General features: G+C 36.0%; 1 protein-coding gene across 6 annotated transcripts in view; it reads left to right on the top strand.

Annotated features, from left to right (window-relative positions):
- SUPT3H (SPT3 homolog, SAGA and STAGA complex component) overlaps positions 1-22,441 on the top strand; it is a 254,259-nt gene that overhangs the window by 8,626 nt on the left and 223,192 nt on the right. For all 6 annotated transcript variants that reach the window (XM_072926286.1, XM_072926289.1, XM_030269924.4 and 3 more), the window contains exon 2: positions 1,849-1,943. In XM_072926286.1, coding sequence (XP_072782387.1) covers positions 1,849-1,943 — 95 coding nt within the window. The remainder of the gene's footprint in view (positions 1-1,848; positions 1,944-22,441) is intronic.

The raw sequence follows: 22,441 nt of genomic DNA, 5'->3' as shown, positions 1-22,441 counted from the left end.
TAAGTGCTTGCAGGATGGGGACCTAAATTAGAATCTGCCTGAAGATGAACTGAAGTCTGATAACCTACATGAAAGCATTAATAAAAAAAACCCTAAACTTATGACACCAAGTTGGGTGGGGTAGGGAGGCTGTACAAAGGGATCTGGAAGGACTGGATTAATTGACCAAGGCCCGTTTTATGAGGTTCAACAAGTTCAAGTGCTGGATGCTGTACTGAAAGTCACAATAATTTCATGCAGTGCTGCAGACTGGGGCAGAGTGGCTGAAAAGCTGCTCAGTGGGAAAGGACCTGGGGGTGCTGGTCAACAGCAGCTGAGCCTGAGAGAGCTGTGCCCAGGTGGGCAGGAAGGCCAAAGGCACCTGGGCTGTACCAGCCATGGTGTGGCAGCAGGACAGGGCAGTGACTGTCCCCTGTGCTGGGCACTGCTGAGGTCACCTCGAGGGCTGTGTCCAGTTCTGGGCCGTCAGTTCAGGAGGGACATTGAGGGGCTGGAGCGTGTCCAGGGAAGGGTCTGGAGCACAGGTCTGAGGAGGAGCAGCTGAGGGAGCTGGGGGGGCCCAGCCTGGAGAAAAGGAGGCTCAGGTGGGATATTCTGGCTCTGCAAAACTCCCTGACAGGAGGGGACAGCCAGGTGGGGTGGTACTTTTCTCTTGTGTACAAAGCCATAGAAGAAGAGGAAACAGCCTCAAATTGTGCCAAGGGAAGTTCAGATATTGGGAAAAGCTTCTTCACAGAAAGGGTGGTCAAACATTGCAATAGGCTGCCCTGGGAAATGGTGGAATGGATTTCTCTGCTGGAGAACAGTCTTACCCTTTGAATTTTGAAATGGAGAGAGATAGGATCTCTTACTGCACAGCAAGCTATAGCAGCTAAAGGTTTTATGGTCGCTACGACTAATAGTGCAAGAAATGAGCAGTACAGCTCAACTGTTAATAGTGTGTACCAAACTAGAAGACTTAAGAAATATAGTGGGAATATATCTTGTTTATCAGGGGACTTAGACATTATGTAGCTTTGTATTATTTTTTTGAAGGGAAAAATGAAACTCCCTTGTACATATTAATGAAGTTTTCCATAATAAAATCTTTAGTCAGTCCTTTAGTAAAGTATTTTTTAAACATTAAATAGCTCAAAGCCATTTGATTTGCATATTATTAAAGATGAAAATGTAGATTTATTAGTTTCTACAATAAGAGTAAAGTTGTCCTGGATTTGCTTTGGAACTCTTGAATGAGATATTTATATAGAAAAGCTGTAAAATACTTGTATAAAGATAGTACCTTCAGTGCTATGAGTATTATGATGGTGGTCAGGTCTCACTCTTTCTCATGTATTTCTGTTTTAAGAATTTGTGTGTGTGAAGGGGGTGTTTTATAAAGGAAGTTTCTGATCTTTGCACTCATAAAGTTTTAGCTGGCTTTTTGTGAGAATCTCTTTTACTTCTCTTGGCTTTGTTGGAGGTGGTGTGGCTGTCATTTACTGGTGGTTAGGGTATGCAGGAATATAAGAGGATGATCAGGCAGAAGAGATTCTGCTATCTGTGAATACCATATATTCCTTACTAGTAGTGTTTTTATCTTAATGCTTTTCCACTGGTACTTTTTAGGATGCTTCTAAATAATTATTTTAGAATTAGCACATGTTTCCAATACTTTGGTTACAGTAAACATCAGCTCAAGCTTTCTACTGCCTCACATAGGCTTCTTTTTTGCATGCAGACCTTTTACCTTCCATGTTACTTCAAATATCTTTTCTTCCTTTTAAATATCTAGTGTGAAGCATACATGTGCTCTCTTGGAAATGAAATACAATTATTCTAAGTGCTGTTATTTCTTTGTTTACCCAGATGAGCAGCACTGTGGCCAGCCCGATGTCAGCAGTTGCCTCTTCAAGCAGTGGAAGAAAATCAACAAGCTTTACACTTGAATTGCAGAGCATGATGTGAGTAGTCCGTCAAACTGTCTGGCAGTATCTACCTTGTGCATTCATCTTTTAGCTGATTTCTTGGAATGTGTGAGTAAGGGTGATGGAGGAAAGAGGAGCAGGTGTTAGTAATGGAGCTGTTAGTGTTTTACTTCTGATTTGTAAAACATTCAGAGATGACTTGCGTAAATAAAACCCACATCCTCTTATTGAAAGGAGAGTAAATGCTGCTGAGTAAAAAAAATATGTTTTTAATATTTACTTTAGAAGTCTTTAGAGTCCTGTATTTCTCAGCCCTTCATCAAAGAAGGCTAAGTTTCCAGTTGTCATAGATCTGTTCTTAAATATTTTTATTAACATCCTTCAGTGCTAATACAAAGAGATAAATTGCTGAGCTCATAATATTGCTGATGAAATTATGATATGGAATATATAATAACTAGGGTATGCCAGACAGGAAATAAATTTGTTAATAAACTAAGTTATTTATTCTTTTCAATGAGCACTGGACTCTCAGAAACCCAGGTTCAAGCTGTGATATTATATGATTTTGTAATTTGGTGGTGAAAGTAAAGCTGTGTTGCTTCTGGTCATGTGTCGTAGGTTTGCCTTCACTGTTGTACAACAATTTCTCACCTGATTTACTACATGAGCAATAGATACATAAGCAGTTACTTGTCTCCGTTTAAATTCTACAAACAGTTCCCTTTGCAAAAGTGGAAGATGCAATTTGTTTTCAGTTAAGTGTCCTTATGAGTTCACTAGATTGTTGTTAGATGCATAATGAGATACCTTCCACTGGTGTATTTTTCAGTATAATGTAAGTAAGAGTTTTTTCCTTGTGCATTTAATCTTCTACTGTAGATGAGTACATGGTTACAGATCCTGTATTCTACTGTATTGAGTTTTCTTTGGATAGAATAAACTGCTTTCTCTCCTTCAAGAGAATTCTGTTTGCTGTTTGTTCACATCTATTAAGGTCATCTCTGCTGAAAAATAAACTGTTGATCTTGGTTGAGAAAAATAACTGTAACTGTATTTAAAAAAACCCTTCAGAGTCAAGTCCTGTGCATCAGTTTGGTTCGGTATCTGGGGAGCCTGAATTTTATTGGATTGTGGACTTCCTGATAAAGTGTTTTGAAACTCCCCTTCCCCGCCAGTGTACACACGATTCTGTCAGAATGTAGAAGTTATTGTTGGCCATATAAATGGAAGGAATAGATATTTTCCTTTTGCTTCAGAACTGGTGCAGTTATCCTTTGAAAGCTGTGCAAACAGATCATCTGTGCTCCAGAGTAACATATTTCACAGCTTCATTAAACTAGTAGGAACTGAGGAAATTCCTTGACTGCAATGAGCACATTGAAGCTTAAATTTTTATTGTTTGCTATGGAAAAAAAAAGGAGACTTTTGAAAATGATAGAGTGCCAGGGATGAACCATGCAGAAAAAAAAGACAACTGTTTCCTTTGGCCAGGGCCATAAAATGAAGTTATGCCTTTAAAAGAACTTTCTGTGCTCTGACAGAAGCTGACATTTTTTATAAACGATGTGATTTAGGAAGTTACAGATTCTCCCGTTTAGGCGACTTATAACAAATTCTTCCTGACATCTTAAGATCCTGGGAAATAGCTAAGGACTGGGGCAATGCAGTGCAAAAAAGGTAACATCTTCTTAAAGAAAATAAAATAGAGGCTATCTCTGCCTAATTTCTTATTGTCAAGAGAGGGGTCACAAATTTCCTATAATTATTATGGAGTAATATGAAGCGTAACTTGAACTCATCCTGCTTTTCTCAACAAAACATGTGCAGCAAGAAGATGAACTTGTGAGAAATAAGTCATATAGAGACATTAAGTGCTAATCCAGAATGTCACGTTGTAGTTTGTGTTGCTTTTAAAAATGGGCTGTTGGATTTTAGGGATTTAAAAGAAGAGAGAGTAAGTCTGTTTACTGTTGTAAGCCAGTGGCATGATCTGGAAATCTCTGGATAAGAATATCTCATGGTTGAAGGTGGTATCTTTGATTAGTGTATAATTTGCAGCATGGAAGTGTCGAGCCATTGTTTGATTCCATGGAATGCTTAAATTTACATGTAACGTTAAGCTTGTGAGTTGCCACATTTAAGGTGAGGCTGTTATTCATATGCTACATCCGTTACATACACTACACCTATTTTTGAACCATGGCATTGTAAGGGAATGAACTGAATCCTGTTGTAGAATTGTGTTTTTATGATAAGCTCTGTGTTTATGAAGCTCTGTTTTTCTTCTTTATTTGAGAACGCGTGGAATATATAGGAGTCTTGAAATCATAAAATACTGCAAAAAAAAAACTGTCTCAAAATGTGTACAAGTTTTTCGGGTATACATAAGTCCTTTACTAATGAAGTGATTCTGGTTTTCAATTAAGAACATTTAAGAGATGTCCTTGGATTTGAAGAAATGTTTGTGTTTGTTGAGAAAAGAATCTGTTTTGTATGATTCCTAAATAGTACTGTGTAATTAGTGATACTGCATGTGCTGATTACCTTAAGAAGAATGCTTCTTAATCAGATTGTCACGGATCATGCAAACACAAGTCAATTTGCAGTTGCACCTTTTGCGTAGTTAAATTTGGCTTTTAATTGTTTAGACCTTGGAATTAAATAATATTTATCTTATACTAATTTAAAAGAGAAAAGTGCTCTGTAGAGCTTGCTTCAACTTCTACATTCTTTATTTGTATTTGGATTTTTTATTATGGTACCACGGAGTGTACAGCAGTAGGTGTTAATAATTTTAAAAAAAGTTTTCAGCACATCTAGTGCATTTTGCTGAGGTTTGTTTTACTTAACTTTAGCTGATCTATAGCCTGTTTCCAAACTAACTGCTCGTGTTAGGTGGGTTCCACTTAAATTACAGTTCTGCCCAGTAGATTCACAACCATGCTGAATTCACCGTAGCCATTAAAATTCATAATTTGGTAGAGATCATCTATTTTATAATATAAGCACTACTTACAGAGGGAATTTCGGGAAACTTGACAGTCTAAAGACTTATGTCTAGCAATTTGCAGCTACACAGGGAGGTTTTTATCTTCCCTCAGTAAAATGCCTTGACTTCTCAAAGCTATCTTAGCTATCTACAAAAATTTTAATTACTGTGATCTGAAGTTTCTTAATTAGCTCTTGTGGTATGCTTCATACCAAAAATCAAAATGTTATGGTAGAAATTTTAATAGTGAAAGTATTGAGGAAAACATTGCTTTAATTTGGTTTAAGTTTTTCTGGTTATTGACTGTGTTTGCAGAGGTGAATATTAAAATGATAATATGATATCAAATTACTGCTCCTAATTGATTCTGGCTTTCCAGACAGTGAAAATGTGTTCAGGTATTTCAAATGCAGTTCCTACTCATCTTCCTCCAGCTTGTAGCTTACACTCACCTCTGTTACATTTTTGTGTTGTGTTAGTGTGTAATGGAGATATTAATAAATTCTTCATGATCCCTTTTTCTTTATGAATATATTATTTATAATGTATTTTTCCATTTTTAAACATTTAGCAAATTATGGGAGAGACTTGGTAAGAATTGGCCAGTTCTTAAATCTTTACTTTATTAAGACTCTTTGAATCTGTCTCCCTGATTCTTGGGATGTTTACATGATCTCTGTTACTAAAGCATTTAAATGGTTTTCTAATATTGTCAATAATATTTCCCATTTTAGACTGGGTAGTAAATAGTGGTTCTAGACCTCTGGTCACTCAAGGAGTATCTGGAATAAGCATTCTTTATATCAGGCTTGCAAACACTGCATGGTGGTTTTTTTTTTTTTCCTGTATACAGCATGAGCTGTAAAATCTACTCTTTATTACCTGTTGCAACCTTGCAAAGTTGTCAATCAAATCATCTTTAGGGGTTTTACTTATTTAGGATTTTTCATTCATTCTGAGATGACAATATAATTTTAAATTTTTGAATGTGCAATGAAATAACAGGAAGCATGAACCTCTGAACTGATCTGTTCTCCTGCCATGTATTTGGATAACCTCTGCTGACTTGAGTTGGATTACAGTGTGTCTGCCACTGAATCCCTGGAAGATCTCATTACTTTCTTCTAGTACCTGATGCTAAATTTATTTTCATATGCAGAAATGAAAATTCTGTTTGATAACAATAGTTCTTATGTATGGTAAAACAGTGTTTTCTTATCAGTTAGAAAGTTCACTGCTGCTCAGTGCTGAAGAAATGCCCACTGCATGTAGCAGTAAAGAAATGCTGTGATTCAGGAGCTGTGCTTTGCTAGACTGGTTTGTGTGTTAATTCCATTGTGAATACTGTAATCACCCAAACACTTCGAGTTACTCACATTACATGCTAACTAAAAGATATGCAGTATACATTTCAGGCTGTTTACAGGACCATTGAACATTTTTACCCAAAGGTTTCACTATGTGACTTAATAAGATAGCTTTTAAAATACATATTCTGATTTCTAGATATTGTACAAAATCTTTGCCATTCTTGCTAGCTGTTACAGTTGGCTGGCTACTGGGTTTTTTATAAACATCTAGTTTTATCTAACCTTCAAAACACAAATGGTTTTCTTGCATCTCTTTGTGACAGTGGGCTTTGTTGCTGCAAGTCCAGTTTACGTTTGTTAAACTATGTCCTTGATTATTTTGTGGTTTTATTCTTTTAGTTTTCTATTACATCTAAATGTGTCAGCTTGACTCACCCTGTGAGGCAGATGCAGATATGGGATCTGCCATTTCCCTCATGCCAGGTTCCTCATGAGGTTTCACCTCATGCCAGGTCCTGTTCTTCCTCAAGAAAAAGAGTTTTTAGAGTGTTAGCTTTCATATGTTTTGGGTTTCATGGAATGCTGAGCTCATGGAGACCTTGATTCTACTTGAAACAAGTAAATGATTATAGAGACTAGGAAGTTATGCTGAATAGACAGTCTAGATGATTGTTTTTAATAAAATAGTTCAGAATTTACATAGCACGGAATGAGCGTGCGCTTGAGCTGAATGTTAGTAATTATTTATTATATCACACTGTATGATGAGATATGGTAGTATTTGCACTGCCCTGCTGTGACTGATACCTTATGGCTTCTTTTGGTTGTTTGTTTAGCCATCTTTGCTTTGAAGTTGATCAGTAAAATCATCTGACTTTGGATAGTTCGTTTGGCATGATGGTGGAAGAAAACATCAGTAATGACCTAGCTGAGGGAGCGCTTTGGTTAACCAAACTGTAATTTGGGACTGTAAAGAATTTCTCTATTCTGTCCCATACTTGTTTACCATATTTGAACCCAGAATTGTGCTGAGATTGCACTGTTTAAAAATAAATAACCAGTTTAGCCTACTGAGCTGAAACCCTTCCCTGCAAACACGCGGTGAGCACTTTCCCCTTGGGTAGAGATGATGGAAGGGCAGTGGCAGCAGATGTGGTGCATGGTTATCAGATCATGTGTGGCTGTTCCTATCTACCTCATTAAATACATGAGGCAAGAGTGGTATGAGATAGAAAACTCGGGCCAGAACTAAGTTTTCCTTTTATAGGTAGGATGAAATACAGGAAGGAAATTCATTAGAGAGAAATTACTACAGCTTTTTCTGATGCGGATGTGGTATTTTTAAGCTTTTAAAGGCAGAGTCTCTTCTTTGCACAGCACTTAGCTCAACAGGATTTTGCTGAGGAGGCCTGATAGGGTTTGCAGAACTGTTAATAAAAGATGTAAGAGCTGAAATGGAGTGAGTTTCAAAAAAGCTATTTGAAAATTCATTTTTCAGGCTTCGACATTTCTGTACAGCATTTAGAGTGTAGTTATTTTAGACCTCCCTTTTGTAATAGTGTAGTTTCATTTTACCTTTTAGTAGCAGGGTTCACTTGAAATACAACCTGAACTTGACCTTATTAGTGTCAAACAGTCTGAAAAACACTCATTTTCTCTCTTGCTTTCTCTTTGTTTTTGCTGAGTATCCTGTCCCTTTTTATTAAAGAGCAAGAGGTGATGGAGGATCTTAATTAACATATTGAGTAGTACACATACATAGAGCAAAGAAATTGTTGAGTGTCTGTACAGACTTATGAAGAAGCATTTCTGTGACTAATTTAAAAATTACATTTGTAGTCAGTCTGAAAAAGAAACAGGAGAAGGATGTTTTTATGAGGGAAGACTGGAGATATTAATCTGGGTAACAGCTTTTTCTATAAACAAAATTAGCTGAAGTTTAGCATTAGTCTGGGTTATGTGTGTCTTGTGTTTCTGCTCTACTAGTACTTTATTTTTCTCTTGTCAGTTCAAAGTTAATGTAAGTTTTGCAGTTCATTTGTGAAATCAGTTTTGCTAAGTATGAGAACAGTTACTTTAAGTTTACTGTGTCCTCAGTTCTACTCAGTTTGTTCTGAGTTGCATACAGCTTCTCAAGCTTCCTGTGTTTGCAATTTTGTTTTGAATTGAAATATTTTAAGATATATGGTTCCAGGATTTTGAGCTTAGGTTCCTGAAACTTTCTGGTTTCAGATTTTGACAGGTTGCTTTAAGGTCTCATCTAGTACCTAAGTAAAAGATTATAAAATTTGGAAATGATTTACCCTACTTGAGTGAAGACATATATGTTGTAACCAAATACTGATTAAGCCATAAATTAATATGATAATTAAATTCAGCATTTTTTTTTATTTCCCCAGTGTAATAAATTGTAATACATTAGTTCTGGCAAACCAAACCTGAAAATCCCGTTTTGCTGTAACTGTGACCATAACTAGCAGATGCTCCTGAAGTCTTTAAACTGCAGCTTCTTGCATCATTTGCAGTCTGTTAGTCACATTTAATTGATGGTATGTCGTGTGCAATATTGTTAAAGGACATTATTCATCTATAGAGAACAGCAGCAAGGTGGACATTACAGCTGTGCTTGGCTTTTTTATTCTTCTGAAGTCATTCTGCCCCAGAGAATTATTTCCAGCTGGATTAGGTAATTAATTGAAAATGTACAGTTTGGGTATCTGTAGGTGACCAGAGTTAGAAGATGCTCTATGTCCCAGGTGACTAACTCTGAGCACCTTCCCTGTAGGAGCTATTTCTGGCTCATTCAGCTCTCAGCTCTGTGGCATTGGAGGCCACTGCTTGTCTTTTAATGATATATTTTTTTTTTTTTTACTTTTTTTTCCCCTAAAGCACAAAAGCTGTATTATCCTCCCCAGATTTTTCTGGAGCAATGAAGTCTGTCCCCCTGGTACGTGCCTGTCTCTTTGGAGGTGTCTGACAGCCCTGAGCAGCTACAGAAATGTGCTTGTTTTTCTCTATCATTGTGAGTTCAACATAGTAATTTAGACTATGACGTTCTCCCTAAATTGGTCTGGAAGGTGATTAGTTTATCCTTGGATCCTACACTGGCTCTGGGACTTACAATGAACCAGCTAAATCATGATAGATGGAATATTTATCCTCCTGCATGGATTCTAGTACTTTGAGTATAACACCATCCGTTTTTTAAAATGTAAATGTATAAATACCTTTATTGTACTCTTAATTTTCATCACGTTTATCTTACTCTATTATTTGACTTTGTTACATGTATAAGAGATATGTAAAAAAAAGTCTATATAACATACTACATATTAAATGTCACAGTCTCTTTATATGATATTTAATTTATAATCCCACAGGCGAGAAATTGATCTTTTCATGTGTTCCTCTAGGACCTTTTTTAATGACATGTGAAGGCATTGCAGTGATTAGAAAGGAACCCACCTTCCCCTCTACAGCTCCCAGGGCTGTGAAGTAACTGAATAATGTTTCTTGTAGCTTGATTCTAGAAATGGTAAATAATAATTTCACCGTTGTGATAAAACTGGTTGGCAGAAACCACAGGAAGGACAGTGGCAAAGTGGGAGGTGAGTGGAGAAAGGGAAAGAAGGAGAATGGTCTAATGATATGGGCTAATTTGTTATAGAAATAATATTGGCCATTTCTTTAAGATGTTAACAATGACCTGGTTTTAGTTTTAAAAAACACAACCAAGGACATGTAATTTGTGATTAAAATGATTTTTGCTTATTTGCTCACTTGACTTGGTGACTTCTTTTGCTTCTTTAGTTTTTGAACAAAAAGCTGTAAGGATTTTCTGGTGTTAAAAAGCAGCAGCTTCTGACCTAATGTACCCTTCTCTGAACGATAATGTTTCTTTGTTACTTATTTTTAGCTCAGATTGTTTTTCTCCCCTTTCCCCCAACATGATTTGTACAACCTTTAGAAAATTGAGTAGTTGTGGTTTTGAATCATCCTCCGTTTCTAGACTGAATGAGTATTTCTGAAGAAGCACAGGATTGCTTGTGAGTGGGCCTTTTTCTTACTTAAAAAGGCAACAGCCATGACAGCTTTACCGCCTGAAAAAAAGCAGAAAATCTATAGACCCTTAATAGACTGCATTGTGACCCTGGAAAGGACAGCGTGTTAAGTACTTACTTAATTTTGTACCAATGGTATATTGCTAGCAGATGTCCTTTGTTTTGTTTTTACTATGATTCAGAGCCATTTGGATAAAACATTTTGAGGGAGTATATTTTGGTCCTGAAATAAAGCATGACTATCCATTTAGAAACTACAGTAATAGTTCATTGTGTATCAGTCTATATTTGACTCCTTGTTTGCGTTTAAAGCCTTTAGCATATCAACTACAAGTCTAAGTACTGTTATCTTGCTGTGCTTTTGGTGAAGCACAGCAAAGATAGCATGAACAGCTGATGTATAAATACTGATTTAAAAAGCCTTACAGGAATAAATTTGAATTCCACAAAGTATAAATAAATGTTTGGCTGTTTTAAATGTGGGAGAAAGCTAATTAATTTGATGGCAAATTATTTTTTTCCTATTAAAGTAGTTAATATTTTTGTATTATAAAAGATCTCTGTTAATTCTGCAAATAAGGTAGTTCCCTTTAAACCAGTCTTGTAGCTTTTATATTCTGAATTACTCACAGGAAGTCAATAACCTGAGGGTTAGCCTGTGCTGCTCATATTCTATGGATTTTCATTTAAATGGGTACATACACACTCATTGCCAGTGCCTTGCCAGTATTCCTGCACCAGTTAAATAACAATCCTGTCAAATGGAATAATAGAAAAATTAAGGTTGCAAGGGATGTCTAGAGGTCATTTGGTCCAACCTAACAGATTCAAACATTAGGTCCCATTGCTCCATAACTATGTGAGAGAAATGCATTTTTATTTTATAGTCTACCTGGTTTAAGTGCTACAGCTACAGTAATAGACTGTTTTTTCCAATATAGCCAAGCTACTGCAAATTGTTCTGGAAATACTTTTAAATGTAGACTAGACTTTAATATTAAGCAGCATCTAAAATTACTAAATTAAATTAGATTTTGATTTTCTGGGAAGTCCCTTTCACTAGCCAAGTTAAGAGGAGAAAATACATAGTCTTTGTGGAAGGTATGTACCAATGTGGTTTAATATGTGACTCTGTACCTATGACTACTTTTTCTGTTAGACTGCAAAGCTCCTGCTATTATATATTTAAAAATGTAGACATTGTAATTATTCTGCATATTTCCCTCAAAAATTACAGTGTTAAATACCTCCCTACCCTCCTCCCCCCACGAACACTCTCTTATCACTTTCTAATTATTTGGAGAACCTGCACAAAAGAAAGGATGATTATTATTGTACAGTCATGCTTCTCAGTTATTATAAAATGCTTTGTGTTACTGTTTAAACCACAGTATGTTTTTACATGGCCACTATAGTGCTAAAGGTTACTATGAAAGAATTTTTTAAAGTAAGGCATTTGAGCAAACCTGAAGACTTGATAAAGTATTGCAAAGGATGAAAAAATATTCTTCTATTCCTCTCTTTTTTTTAGGAAAGCAAGGTATTAATGTTTTCTTTAAAATAAATTTTGTCTATTTCTTTCTCTGCATGTGTATATATAGGCTTATATACAAGCATAACACTTTGCTGATTTCCAGTTCATATGAATCTACTTGGCTATCTGGGAGGAAACATGAGAATAAATATGTTAGGAGACAGGAAGAGGGTGATCTGTGGAAATACATTTTCTTAAAATCCTTCTACTCTGCTACTGCTTAGTAACTTCCAGTTGAATGTGTATGTGTATAGTTGGCAGATTCACTACAATCAGATCTTTCTCCTACATTGTGTCTAATAATCTGGTCGGGCAGTTCAGTCAATAACAGTGAAGGCAGACAAATAACTTTGTCTATTTAGAGTCTCAGTAATTTTTGCTTTTGATAGATTAGTTGTGGAAATTAACATCTGTGTAGATCTGAAACACTTAATACAAATAATACCATTAAAATTAGCTGTATATAAGTTTGCTTTAAAAACTGTAGGGGTATAAATGCTGATTGTCATTGAATGGGATGTGTTAGGAGAGTTGCAGAAATAGTGTTAGTCCTGGACTAGGCCCTTCTAGCTCTGTTTGTGCCGGCTGTGATGGAATTACAAGGAAATAGCCCTGTGCAGTGAAAACTGAAAATCTACTCAACTGAACCAGCTTTAATACAAGTTAAACAGGGCTCGATGCATATCTGGTGACTTCAAGAGAAAGGCTCTGTAGAGGTTGGCAAACTTCTCTATTCTCTGTTTCCCTGTTAAATGCCAGTTTTATTCCTTCAAGAATGAAACTCTCTTTTGGAAAGCAATATATTAAAACAAGCTCTGCCTGTGAGTTTGCACTGGCAGGATCTCCTGCTTTGCCTGCCCAGGTACATTCACATACTGCTGCTGCTGTGTGCCCAGCGCTGACTTTAAAGTGACAACTCGGTATCTGTTGTGTCCTGTTATGGTTCAGATGGCTGAAAAGATAAGTGATCGAGTTATAGAAGGAGAGATGAAACTCTAGGGGTTCTTTCTAATGAATTATAGAATTATTTTTGAAAAAGCAGTGCAGTGTTTGAATAATCAAGTAAAGTATTTTTCTGGAGCCAGGATTGCGATGGTAATATTTATCTTTGAATTCTTAAGACAGATAAAAATCAAAAACCCAAACCACCAGCTATTTTTCTTTAATGTTTAGATTAATCCAGAAAAATAGACCAAAATTTTGAAAATGGCTTACTTAAACACAGATTGATTGAACTGTTTAAGGGGCATTTCATTTCTTTGCAAAAAGACTTCTCTGTATGGTGTCCTTCGGTTTCAGGGAAAGTTATTAATTGATTTTTCATTATGATCCTTTTGAACCAGGGAAGTCGTAACACTGTTTTGTAAATTGCAAATTAAGGTCCTGGGCAGAAACCTCTGGACATCATTTAGTTTTAAATGGAACCCTTTGTCTTCTCATCTGTTTTTATAAAGCTTTTCTAGTCTGATTGAAGTAGGTGATAGTGAAATGTGTTTGCTATCTGTAAGGACGTCTGATTTTTCTGTTGGCAGTGCTGTTTCCTCCGTTCACACACAAGTGAAGATAGTTGTCTTAATAAAAATAAAGTAGGAGTTAGACTTTTTTTTCTATCATCCTTTGCTACATGGCTTTCCATGTGAGCCACATGTTTCTTGTATAAGCATCTACTATTGAACACAAGTGTTGGTAGCTCTATCACTAACAGTTCACATGCCCTACACTGAAAAGCCAACATCCTCTCCAGCTGATGAGAGCTGTTGCTGCTATTTTGGTAGTCTTTTTTTGCTTTAAATGTGGGGTGATGAAAGCATGAAGAACAGCTGCTGCTTTTTTAATCCTATAAGAGAGGTAATATTCATGTGTTTTTATTTGTGATTGGTGAAAGACTAATTTCTTTCTTGTTGGAGCTGAAAACAAAGATGTTGGGAATATTTCAGTCCTGATTGTAAGAATATAGCTGCCACTCCTGGAGTTGAGAAATTCAAAAAGTAGTCCACCTATTATATAGTCAAGGGTGGAAAAAATTTATTGCAGTGAGTTTTAAACTTCAAAAAGCTTTCAGTGTGTTTGGACTGAAGGAATAAGTGTCAGCACACTTTTGAACCTCTGCAGTTCAGGTTTTGCCTAGTACAGTAGTTACAATTTAAATTACTGAAGTTATTCTGATATGCTTGCTATAATTAATGTAACAACATATGTATATAGTCTTAATTTTTTGCCAAATGGAAAGGTCAAACGATTTTTTCATAAGGGTAATTATGGCTTTCACCAGTATGTCTCAGGTCTGGTCTCTTGAGACTATTGGTAGAAGGAACTATGTGACTGTCTTCAGACCTTCTTAAAATTAGGACTTGGCATGATCAGTCTTGGATTAAGAATTTGAATCACTTCTTCTATGTCTAGGTCAGGACCTCTACCCTTAAGTCACTCACTTAATTAATCATCCAAAGTAAGGTGGCCTAAATTCAAATCTACTTAGGGTTGAAATATTAGAAAGCAATTTACCTGTAAAGGTGTCAGTTTTCATAAATCAGAGCTACTTTGTGAAAATTTTTAAGGGATAATCCTTTACCAAAGATGAAGCGCCCTTCTTAGGAGTTTTTAAATTTATTTGAACTGGAACAAACCACTTTACAGCAACGACCATTAGTTGAGTCTTGTAGGCACTTTTGACATCTGACTCTAAAAAAAACCTAGTCATAAACATGACTTACCTAGTTAGTTAAACTGACAGTTCAGTTGTTTTGTTACTGAAGCAGGACTGAGCCTACCAGGTAATTCAGTTGAGGTTTTGAGTTTTCTTATGTAGTCTAAATATTAGTGTAGTCTTACAACTAGGATGTGCAATTTTAAATTTTTTTAAATTTATCTTTCCCTGTCCTTTAGTTTGTGGAATCAACATTGCTTAGCTCTAAAACTTAACTGAAGTTATCTGTCAGACATTTAAATATTACTCTTAACAAGAAAAAAAAAATAGTAGAACTGATTCCTATTCTTGTTGGACTTGTTTGAAAACTAGTGGTTCAATTCAAACTTGAGTCTTTTCCAACCTAAATGCTTCTATAATTCTATGACTTTTTTTGTTGCAATTGCAAATTAAAAAGGAGTTGTTATTGAATTCAGTAATAGAAACTGGAAGCATTTTATATGTACTTTGCATGGTGAGAACTCCATGTGAGCAGATTATTTGGATTATTTCAGATTTTGAAAAGGATAATAGCACTTAGTTTGCTGAGAATGAGATATGAATAACTGTGCATTTAAACATTTTTCTGCATTAAGGGCCCTTTCTTTATGAATAAAACCTGTCACTGAAGCCTAGAGATAGCAAGACTCATACTTGTTATTGCCAGATTTTGGGCATGCAGGCAGGTTCCCTGTAGATAAACTGGGATGTGAGCTTGTACTGCTTTGTTCACTCTTTCACCCTTGGATTTATACCTGCTTTTTGCCATACTAAATGGAAAGTTGTTAACTCCTTTTTCATTCAAGGATATTGTAAGCAATTGAAGAATAAATGTGTGCACCTGAGCAGGTCTCTCACAGCAGCTTGAGTCACTGCAAGGTTTCCATCCTACGTTTTTGTGTGGGAAGTTGATTGTGTACCAAAGCCCTTACCCTTATCAGTGAGTGTTACTTGTTAGTCACTGAATACAAGAGGTGTAGGACTTGGTGGGAACTAAAAAAATCCACTTACTTCTGTCCGAATCACTGAGGCAGGATTCTGTACTACTGAAACCTTCCTGACAGCCAGCTGTCTCATCTGTTCCAAAATCTCTAGTGAAAGAGATTTTTGTGCAATTTTCACTGAACTTACTTGGTTTTTGGATAGTTACTCCTTTGTTTCTCTGGAGAAATTATGGCTGTGAAAAAATGACTGTGTTGTACAAGGCTGTAAACAGAGTTGGACCAATGAGTAACTCTGGATATAATGTAAAATTAGATTGGATGTGGAGGATGTATTTTATCAATTCATAGTTGTTTAAAAAGAAAAGAAGTCATCTGAAGACACAACAGGCATTAGAAGATACATAGGTAGAATACAGACTCAACAGGCACCCAGATAATCCAAGATGGTAACTTCTATTGTGGCACACATGCCATAGTTAAAATCTGCCACGGAATACTGAAATCCTTTGTTTCTGATTTGTTTTTGTCTTTCACCACAATATTGAGGAAGGAAGAGTTGGTCACCATTCACATTACAGTGGTTTATTCAGTTCCTTCAACCTTTTCACATTGATCATGGTTTCTAAAACTGTTGCTAATATCTTCTCCACCAAAAATTCTGTGTTTTGGAATTTTCCACCCCTCCCCCCACCTTCTCCCTTGAAAGATGGTGTCCAACAGGAAAAAAAAGTTTAAAAATTCTTTTTCAGCTCTCATCATTGAAATAGGCAGAAACTGTCTACTTATTTCTGTTTATGGCAGGCCTGATAGTATCTGTGAGAATGAACTGAACACCTGACACCAGTTGATATGTAAGTATTCTTAATTAATCCATTTTGGTTGTCTTATCACATTGCTACACTACATCTTCATGGGTTGACTATTTCAGCCTGTTCAGTCTCTTGTCTGGCAGTGGTTTCAGTGAAGAGTGTGGGTGTATCAGGACCAGATGCAGGACAATACCATGCATACCATGTAAGCTCTGCTTTTCAGAAGCTGGCTGAGAAAGAACACAGTGATCAGCTCTTTTTGTTCAGAATCCTGTGTGGTGCTGTTGCTATAACCAAGGCAGTTGTTGAGTTTTTTAAATGCTTTGAATTTTTTTTTTTTTCATTTTTAGTTGCAGCGAAAACCAGTTTTCTAGTTGAAATACCTTCAGGTTCTAACCCAAAATAGGAAACAGCTATATTTGGTGATGGCACGATTGTTAGCATTGCTTTTTTCAGATTTAAAATATGCTTACACAAAGAAAATGGAAGCATTTTGCTGACATATATTTGCTAAACATTTTCCCAGCAAGAACCAAAATTACCAAGTCCTGATGTTATGAGTCATTAGTATGACTTTTTAATATTTATTTTTTTAAGAACAGTCTTCTCAAGTATACATCAAAATAAGTTAACATTGGAGACAATTTTACTTGGAGCTAGGATAAACACATACTCAGCAAGACTGAACTGATTGATGATGCTGTTTGTAAGCATTCTGCTATTGTGACTGATCTGTGTTGTCTTATAAAGGTCACACCTATGGATCAGTATTTTGTGGTAGGCACTGAACAAATGCATGACAAAACCATAATCTTCAGAATTCCTGTAAAAGAAGTGAGGGATTCAGGATTTGTTCTTAAGTTGTTTAGGATTTTCAGGTGGCTTTTGCTTCCATGTGGGGCCAGGACCTTTAAAAGGCATTCTAGATAACCATTGCTATGTAAAAATCAGACAGTTGCAAAATTTTCAGTAAGGTGCTAATATTCTTTTTGATGATTTTTGAAACTAGGAGAATCGGATCTGTGATCATCATAAGAGCTTCAGGTGAATTTGCAGTCAGCTTCTTGTGGGAGCTATGCCCTGTTCTAGCAGAAAATGAATGAGATAGTGGGACAGTAGACAAGTATGATGATGCTGAGAAGCACCCTTGAAAGAGAAGACCAATGACCAAGAACTGGCATTTGAAAATGGGACCAGACCTATGCTCCTTATTTTCGAGACCTGAGACTGAGACAATCAGAAGTATGAGAGATGAATGGCAGAGTGCTGAAAGACAAGTTTGCCAGAGTCAAATATTTGGCTGTGAAATGACATTTTCCTACTACTTTTCCTATTGCAAAATGTATGAGAATCTTTAAACCAGAAACATTTACAGGGAAATGTGAAAGAAGCATTAGGATTGCCATGAAAACAAGCTGTGTTACATGAATAACTCATTGCCAGAATGTGTGCATTGCCTGTGCCTCAGTGCTCCTGCCACCCTTATGCCTCTGTGCATGTTATCAAGGACAAGTATTTTCGGTGCTCTTCTCTTTGATGTATAATCCCAGTCTAAACTAGCTTTTCCTATGTGTACAGTTTTCCTGCTGGAGTCCTTTATAAAGCAGTCTTGCAAAATATGCTCCCAGAGGCTGCTGTTTCCTGACTTTGTTTTCCCTTATTCCAAACACTGAAATCAAGTTAGAGGTTCCTGAAGTATCACAGTTGCTTCTCTAATAGCATGCAGACTGGAGTAGTCAAGTTTGCTGCTTTTTACAGATGTGTATGGATATATGCTTGTGTATATATAAAACTGTAATGAAGTGAAAATCTGGAGGCAGTTTTTTCTGTGGCAGACCTGTGTAGACAGTTACTCAGAGAGCTGCCTCAGAGGGCAGCGCTCCTGAGGTGAACGTGCACAAGTTCTGTTCCATTGGAACAGAGCGAAAGGTTCCCTACATGAGTTCTTGGAAAAGCTGTGCATCTCCCCTGCTAGGACATTTGTTAGTAGTCAGGAAAGGAAAGAGTTTACAGGTTAAGAATACGAAGTAAGTTTTCCACCATCTAACCTCACATGCTAGCACAGAGCAGCTTTTCTGTAGCATCAAAACGTTATTGTTTGTCAGAATAACTCTGCCAATAAACCCTTTTGTACAAATGCATCTATTATGTTATAAAAAGTAGTGTGCTACTATAAGCAGTTGTATTTGTGTACCTGCATTTAGCTAGGTCTTCGTCCATCATTACTGTCTGTAAAAATTTGTATTTCTAACATACTTCACTGCTTTTCAGCATTACCTGCATCCTTCCTTAAGGTGCACCATAAAAGCTAGTGACAGCAGTTCTGTAAGGTGCCAGTGGAAGAGGAATACAGCTCTGGGCACTAGGTTAGTTACGAAGATGTTGGGATATGTATCATCCAACAGGGTTTTTTAAATTATTCTAGAATCTGTATGTTTTTGTGCTTTCCTCTTGCTCCATGAACTGTTATTCTACATGTAATAAGGCTGAAACTATGATCTGACATTCATCAATGAACTTTCTGGTATCTGGTCCAGAGTTATTTATTTACAGATATTGTCCCTGGTCTGTGTGTGATAACTGCTTGAATACTCTCAGGCTGTGGTAGTACAAAGCAAACTGAGTTTGCATGAGTGCAGGGACTTACCTGGTCACGTTCATCATGTGCACCATGAATGAAGGTAGAACTACTCTGCCCTTGGAGAAATCACTGCTGCTCCTCACATTAAAGGCTTGATTTCATCTGGTTAAGGAAGTGTAAGACTCATGCCAGGGGATGTTTTATGTGTAGTTGTTGTGTGTTTTGGATACAGATTAATCTTTAGAATATTTCTTAGAGCAAGTAGATGAAGAAACAGTGATGTAAAGCTTTGCACTCAAATTAGTGATGTAATATTCAAAAGCCAAATTCTTATTGAGAAGATACAAAACCAGTCAGTGAGAATTGGCAGATACATGTTTTTTTCCCACATGCCGTACATTAATTACAGTTCGCAGCTTTGATACTAGTACTTTTTCTACTAAGTTGTCCACCTTATTCCTTCTTATGAAGGAATTGTTTTTTTCTTTCTTTGTAGGATTGATTCATATTTCTGTGTAGATGAGGGAGAGTATCAGTGATGTCTATACACTGCTGTTTCCAGAAAAAATGTAGAACTGAATTTTCCTAAACTTGGTGATTTGTGTTAGAGCATATTGCCTGTTGAAACTGTCTGGCTGGGGTTCTTGCTGTTGTGAAGAATAACATACTAGAATTTCATGCTAGGAGCTCTTTCTGTTTGTTTCTGCTTGAGTTTTGGTTTTGTTGTTTGTTTTTTTCTTTTTTAACCAAACACCTCTCACATAATTTTCTTCTTAAGAAGTGCAGTAAATGTATTTTGTAACATAAATATATTTGCTGTTGTCTGACTGACTCTTCAGTCACTGTATTCACTTCTTCTTTACACTAAAATTTACCATAATGAGCAGCTCAGAACAGTTTACTTTCTGAAAAACAAGTGACTCCTGGTAATGCTCAAGTGTGGTTTGTAACATTCCAGAACCAGCAAATACTAAAATACACTATTTTTTCCAACCTGAGCTTTAAAATAATAGAATATGGATCTGGCACTGAGAAATACTGGTTTGAAATGTGTATGAAATAGATTTCTGATGAAGAGGGAATTTGAGGAATACTTCTTTAAGAATTCTGGTGAGATATACAAACCACCTTCTGTAAGCTCTCTGAACATAACTAACATGCTGCTCAGTTTATTCAAAAAAGGACTGTAAATTCTGGAAGTTTTAACTTGATATGTTTGCAGGTAACATGATTGATGTGTAACTCTAGAATGAAAGGAGTATTTAGAGTCTTGGCTATCAGTTCACCAGTTCTTATTCCTTAAACAAAGACAGGTCAGATATTAGTCTTGTCCTCTGTAAGTGTTAGTTTCTGGCTTCATCCTATGAATACAGACATATGTAAACTCAGAAAATATCCTAACACTTAAATGTCTATTGATTACTAAATTGGGAAAAACAGAATAGTAGAGGGGGGCTAGCCTATGTCACAAGATTTTTTTTTCATAGCTTCTCAGAGGTATATCATATTATAAATGCATTAGAAATGTTTTGCTCTGAGGATATGTAGCATTCCTATAAAGGTTAAATCAATAAAAATGATTTGGCCACATTCCTAAGCATGGCTAGAACAGGTAGCCCGTTGTTTAAGGTACCCTTGAATTTCTGGATCAGATTATTATGGTGCAGCAAAAAGGCTTACTAAAGGCTTCTTACTGTCTGCAGACGTTCTGTGTTTCTATGTGAAGATATCGTCAGCCTAAAAAAACCTTCAGATTTTCTTTGCTACTGAAAAAAAGAGCATTTTTATGTGTAGAGGTCTCAAATATTGTGCTGTGTGTGCTGTAAGTTTTAAAGGAAGTTTTGCAACAAGAAGGGGTGAAGACACATCAGTAATTGGTAACAACCAGGTATGTAAAGAAGAGAAAGAGACAGCTTTTAAATCAGTGTTAAGACTAGTAAAATTGCTGCCCATTTAAGTATCTTTTTTAGTTTGTTTAGATTATTCTTCTTTTATGCATATCTGCTGAAGGGGAATAGCCATTATATGATGTATATTTACTGTATCTAGCCAGTTCAGTAAGCAAGTAAGATTATGAAATGTAATGATAGAAGACTTCAAACTGTTACTTCAAATTTGTCTAACTTTATACAAAGCTGATAAAAATTTAGTAGCTATTAAATAGTGTTTATTCCATACATCTGGTTGATTTAGTAGACAGAGCTGAAGTCTGACAGTAGACTGTTATTATAGGTTTAGTGCATTTTAAAATCTTTCAGGCACGTTGAAGAGCTACTGTATATTATTGTTACAGGGCAGATTTGTGTCTTACGGTGAGTGCGTGTGCTATGCATCTATGCTCCTGACATTTTTATATAGGTTTTATGGAGCACAAGCTTACTGTAAGAACATGTCACTAAGATTAGAGTTCAAATTCTTATGGGTATTTTAAATTTATTTCTCTCAGTCTCACTGTGCCCTTTAAGAATGTTGGAGCTAAAACCAGTGGCTTTTTATCTTTACTTCTTCCTTTTTAATTGTTTTTTTTTTTTTTTTTTTAAGTGTGCAAGAGATTATTTTATTTTTGAATTATATCATAAAATGTGAAATTGTGAAAAGTAATTCTGATGATAAAGCACAGAGCCCACACTACTGGTAACTGGGACTTTGTCTCAATATGTTTTTCAGTTGTGAAAATTTGATCAGTGAATTAACCGCACATCCGGCTACACACATCTTTGATCGGAATTGGAACATTCCAGCTCGTGTGTTTGTCTGTGAGCTGGCTCCCTCGAGTAGGTTTTACACATGTGCACTACACATGTGCCTTGAAATTAGTTAGTAAATTAATACTATAATTCAAAGTAATAAAATTGCACTTTTTCAAGCCTTTGTTTTGTACGTAATGAGTATTATTATAATTTATCTTTTTATCTGGGCAAGATCAAGTGTTCATTTATTTTAAGATGTATTAATATACAGCTCATCTGTAATTAAGATTTTGATTTTGCTTTTAAAGGTAATATTAAAATTTTACTTTAATGAGCATAGAATTCCAAATTAGTACAAGGTCATGACTGAGTTAATTGCCATCCAGAATAACAGAGCATGATTTTAGGTCCTATTCCTGAAATGCTCTGAAATTAAAATTTGTTCTACCATTTGCATATGCAGTACACAGTGGTGCACTAGAATGAAACTGTTCTAGCTCCAGTATGAAAATGATTTGCACTGTGGAAGATAACTTTCTTCCCATTTGATGCTAAATTAATTTTTTTTTTAACTTAGATGCTATTTTTTTATCCAGAAATGACTGCACTTTTTCTGAATGTTGATTTCTTTAATAAAATATCAGTATTAAGTGTGTAACTTCTGAATTTTAGTGTTTGTTTATGCTGTTTCATTAGAAAGGGGGGAAATAAAAATATACTAAATAGCAAGAAAAATACAACACTTAGTTTTGAATGTACAGAGTTGGATGTAAGAGGGGTGGGAAGGAAGCAAAGTGAATGCCCTTTTTGCAGAAAATCCTTTTGGGAAAAGAGAACATTTTTACTGGTGTACACTAACGTATGGCGCCTAAGTAAATAGTTGCTGCTTTCTGGTCCTGTCAGTTTTAAATAAACCATTCATTGTTA

Source organism: Taeniopygia guttata, chromosome 3 (genome assembly GCF_048771995.1).
Source record: "Taeniopygia guttata chromosome 3, bTaeGut7.mat, whole genome shotgun sequence".
Taxonomy (NCBI): Eukaryota; Metazoa; Chordata; class Aves; order Passeriformes; family Estrildidae; genus Taeniopygia; species Taeniopygia guttata.
Note: the sequence above shows the minus strand (reverse complement) of the source record. Positions and strands in the feature narration are given on the sequence as shown.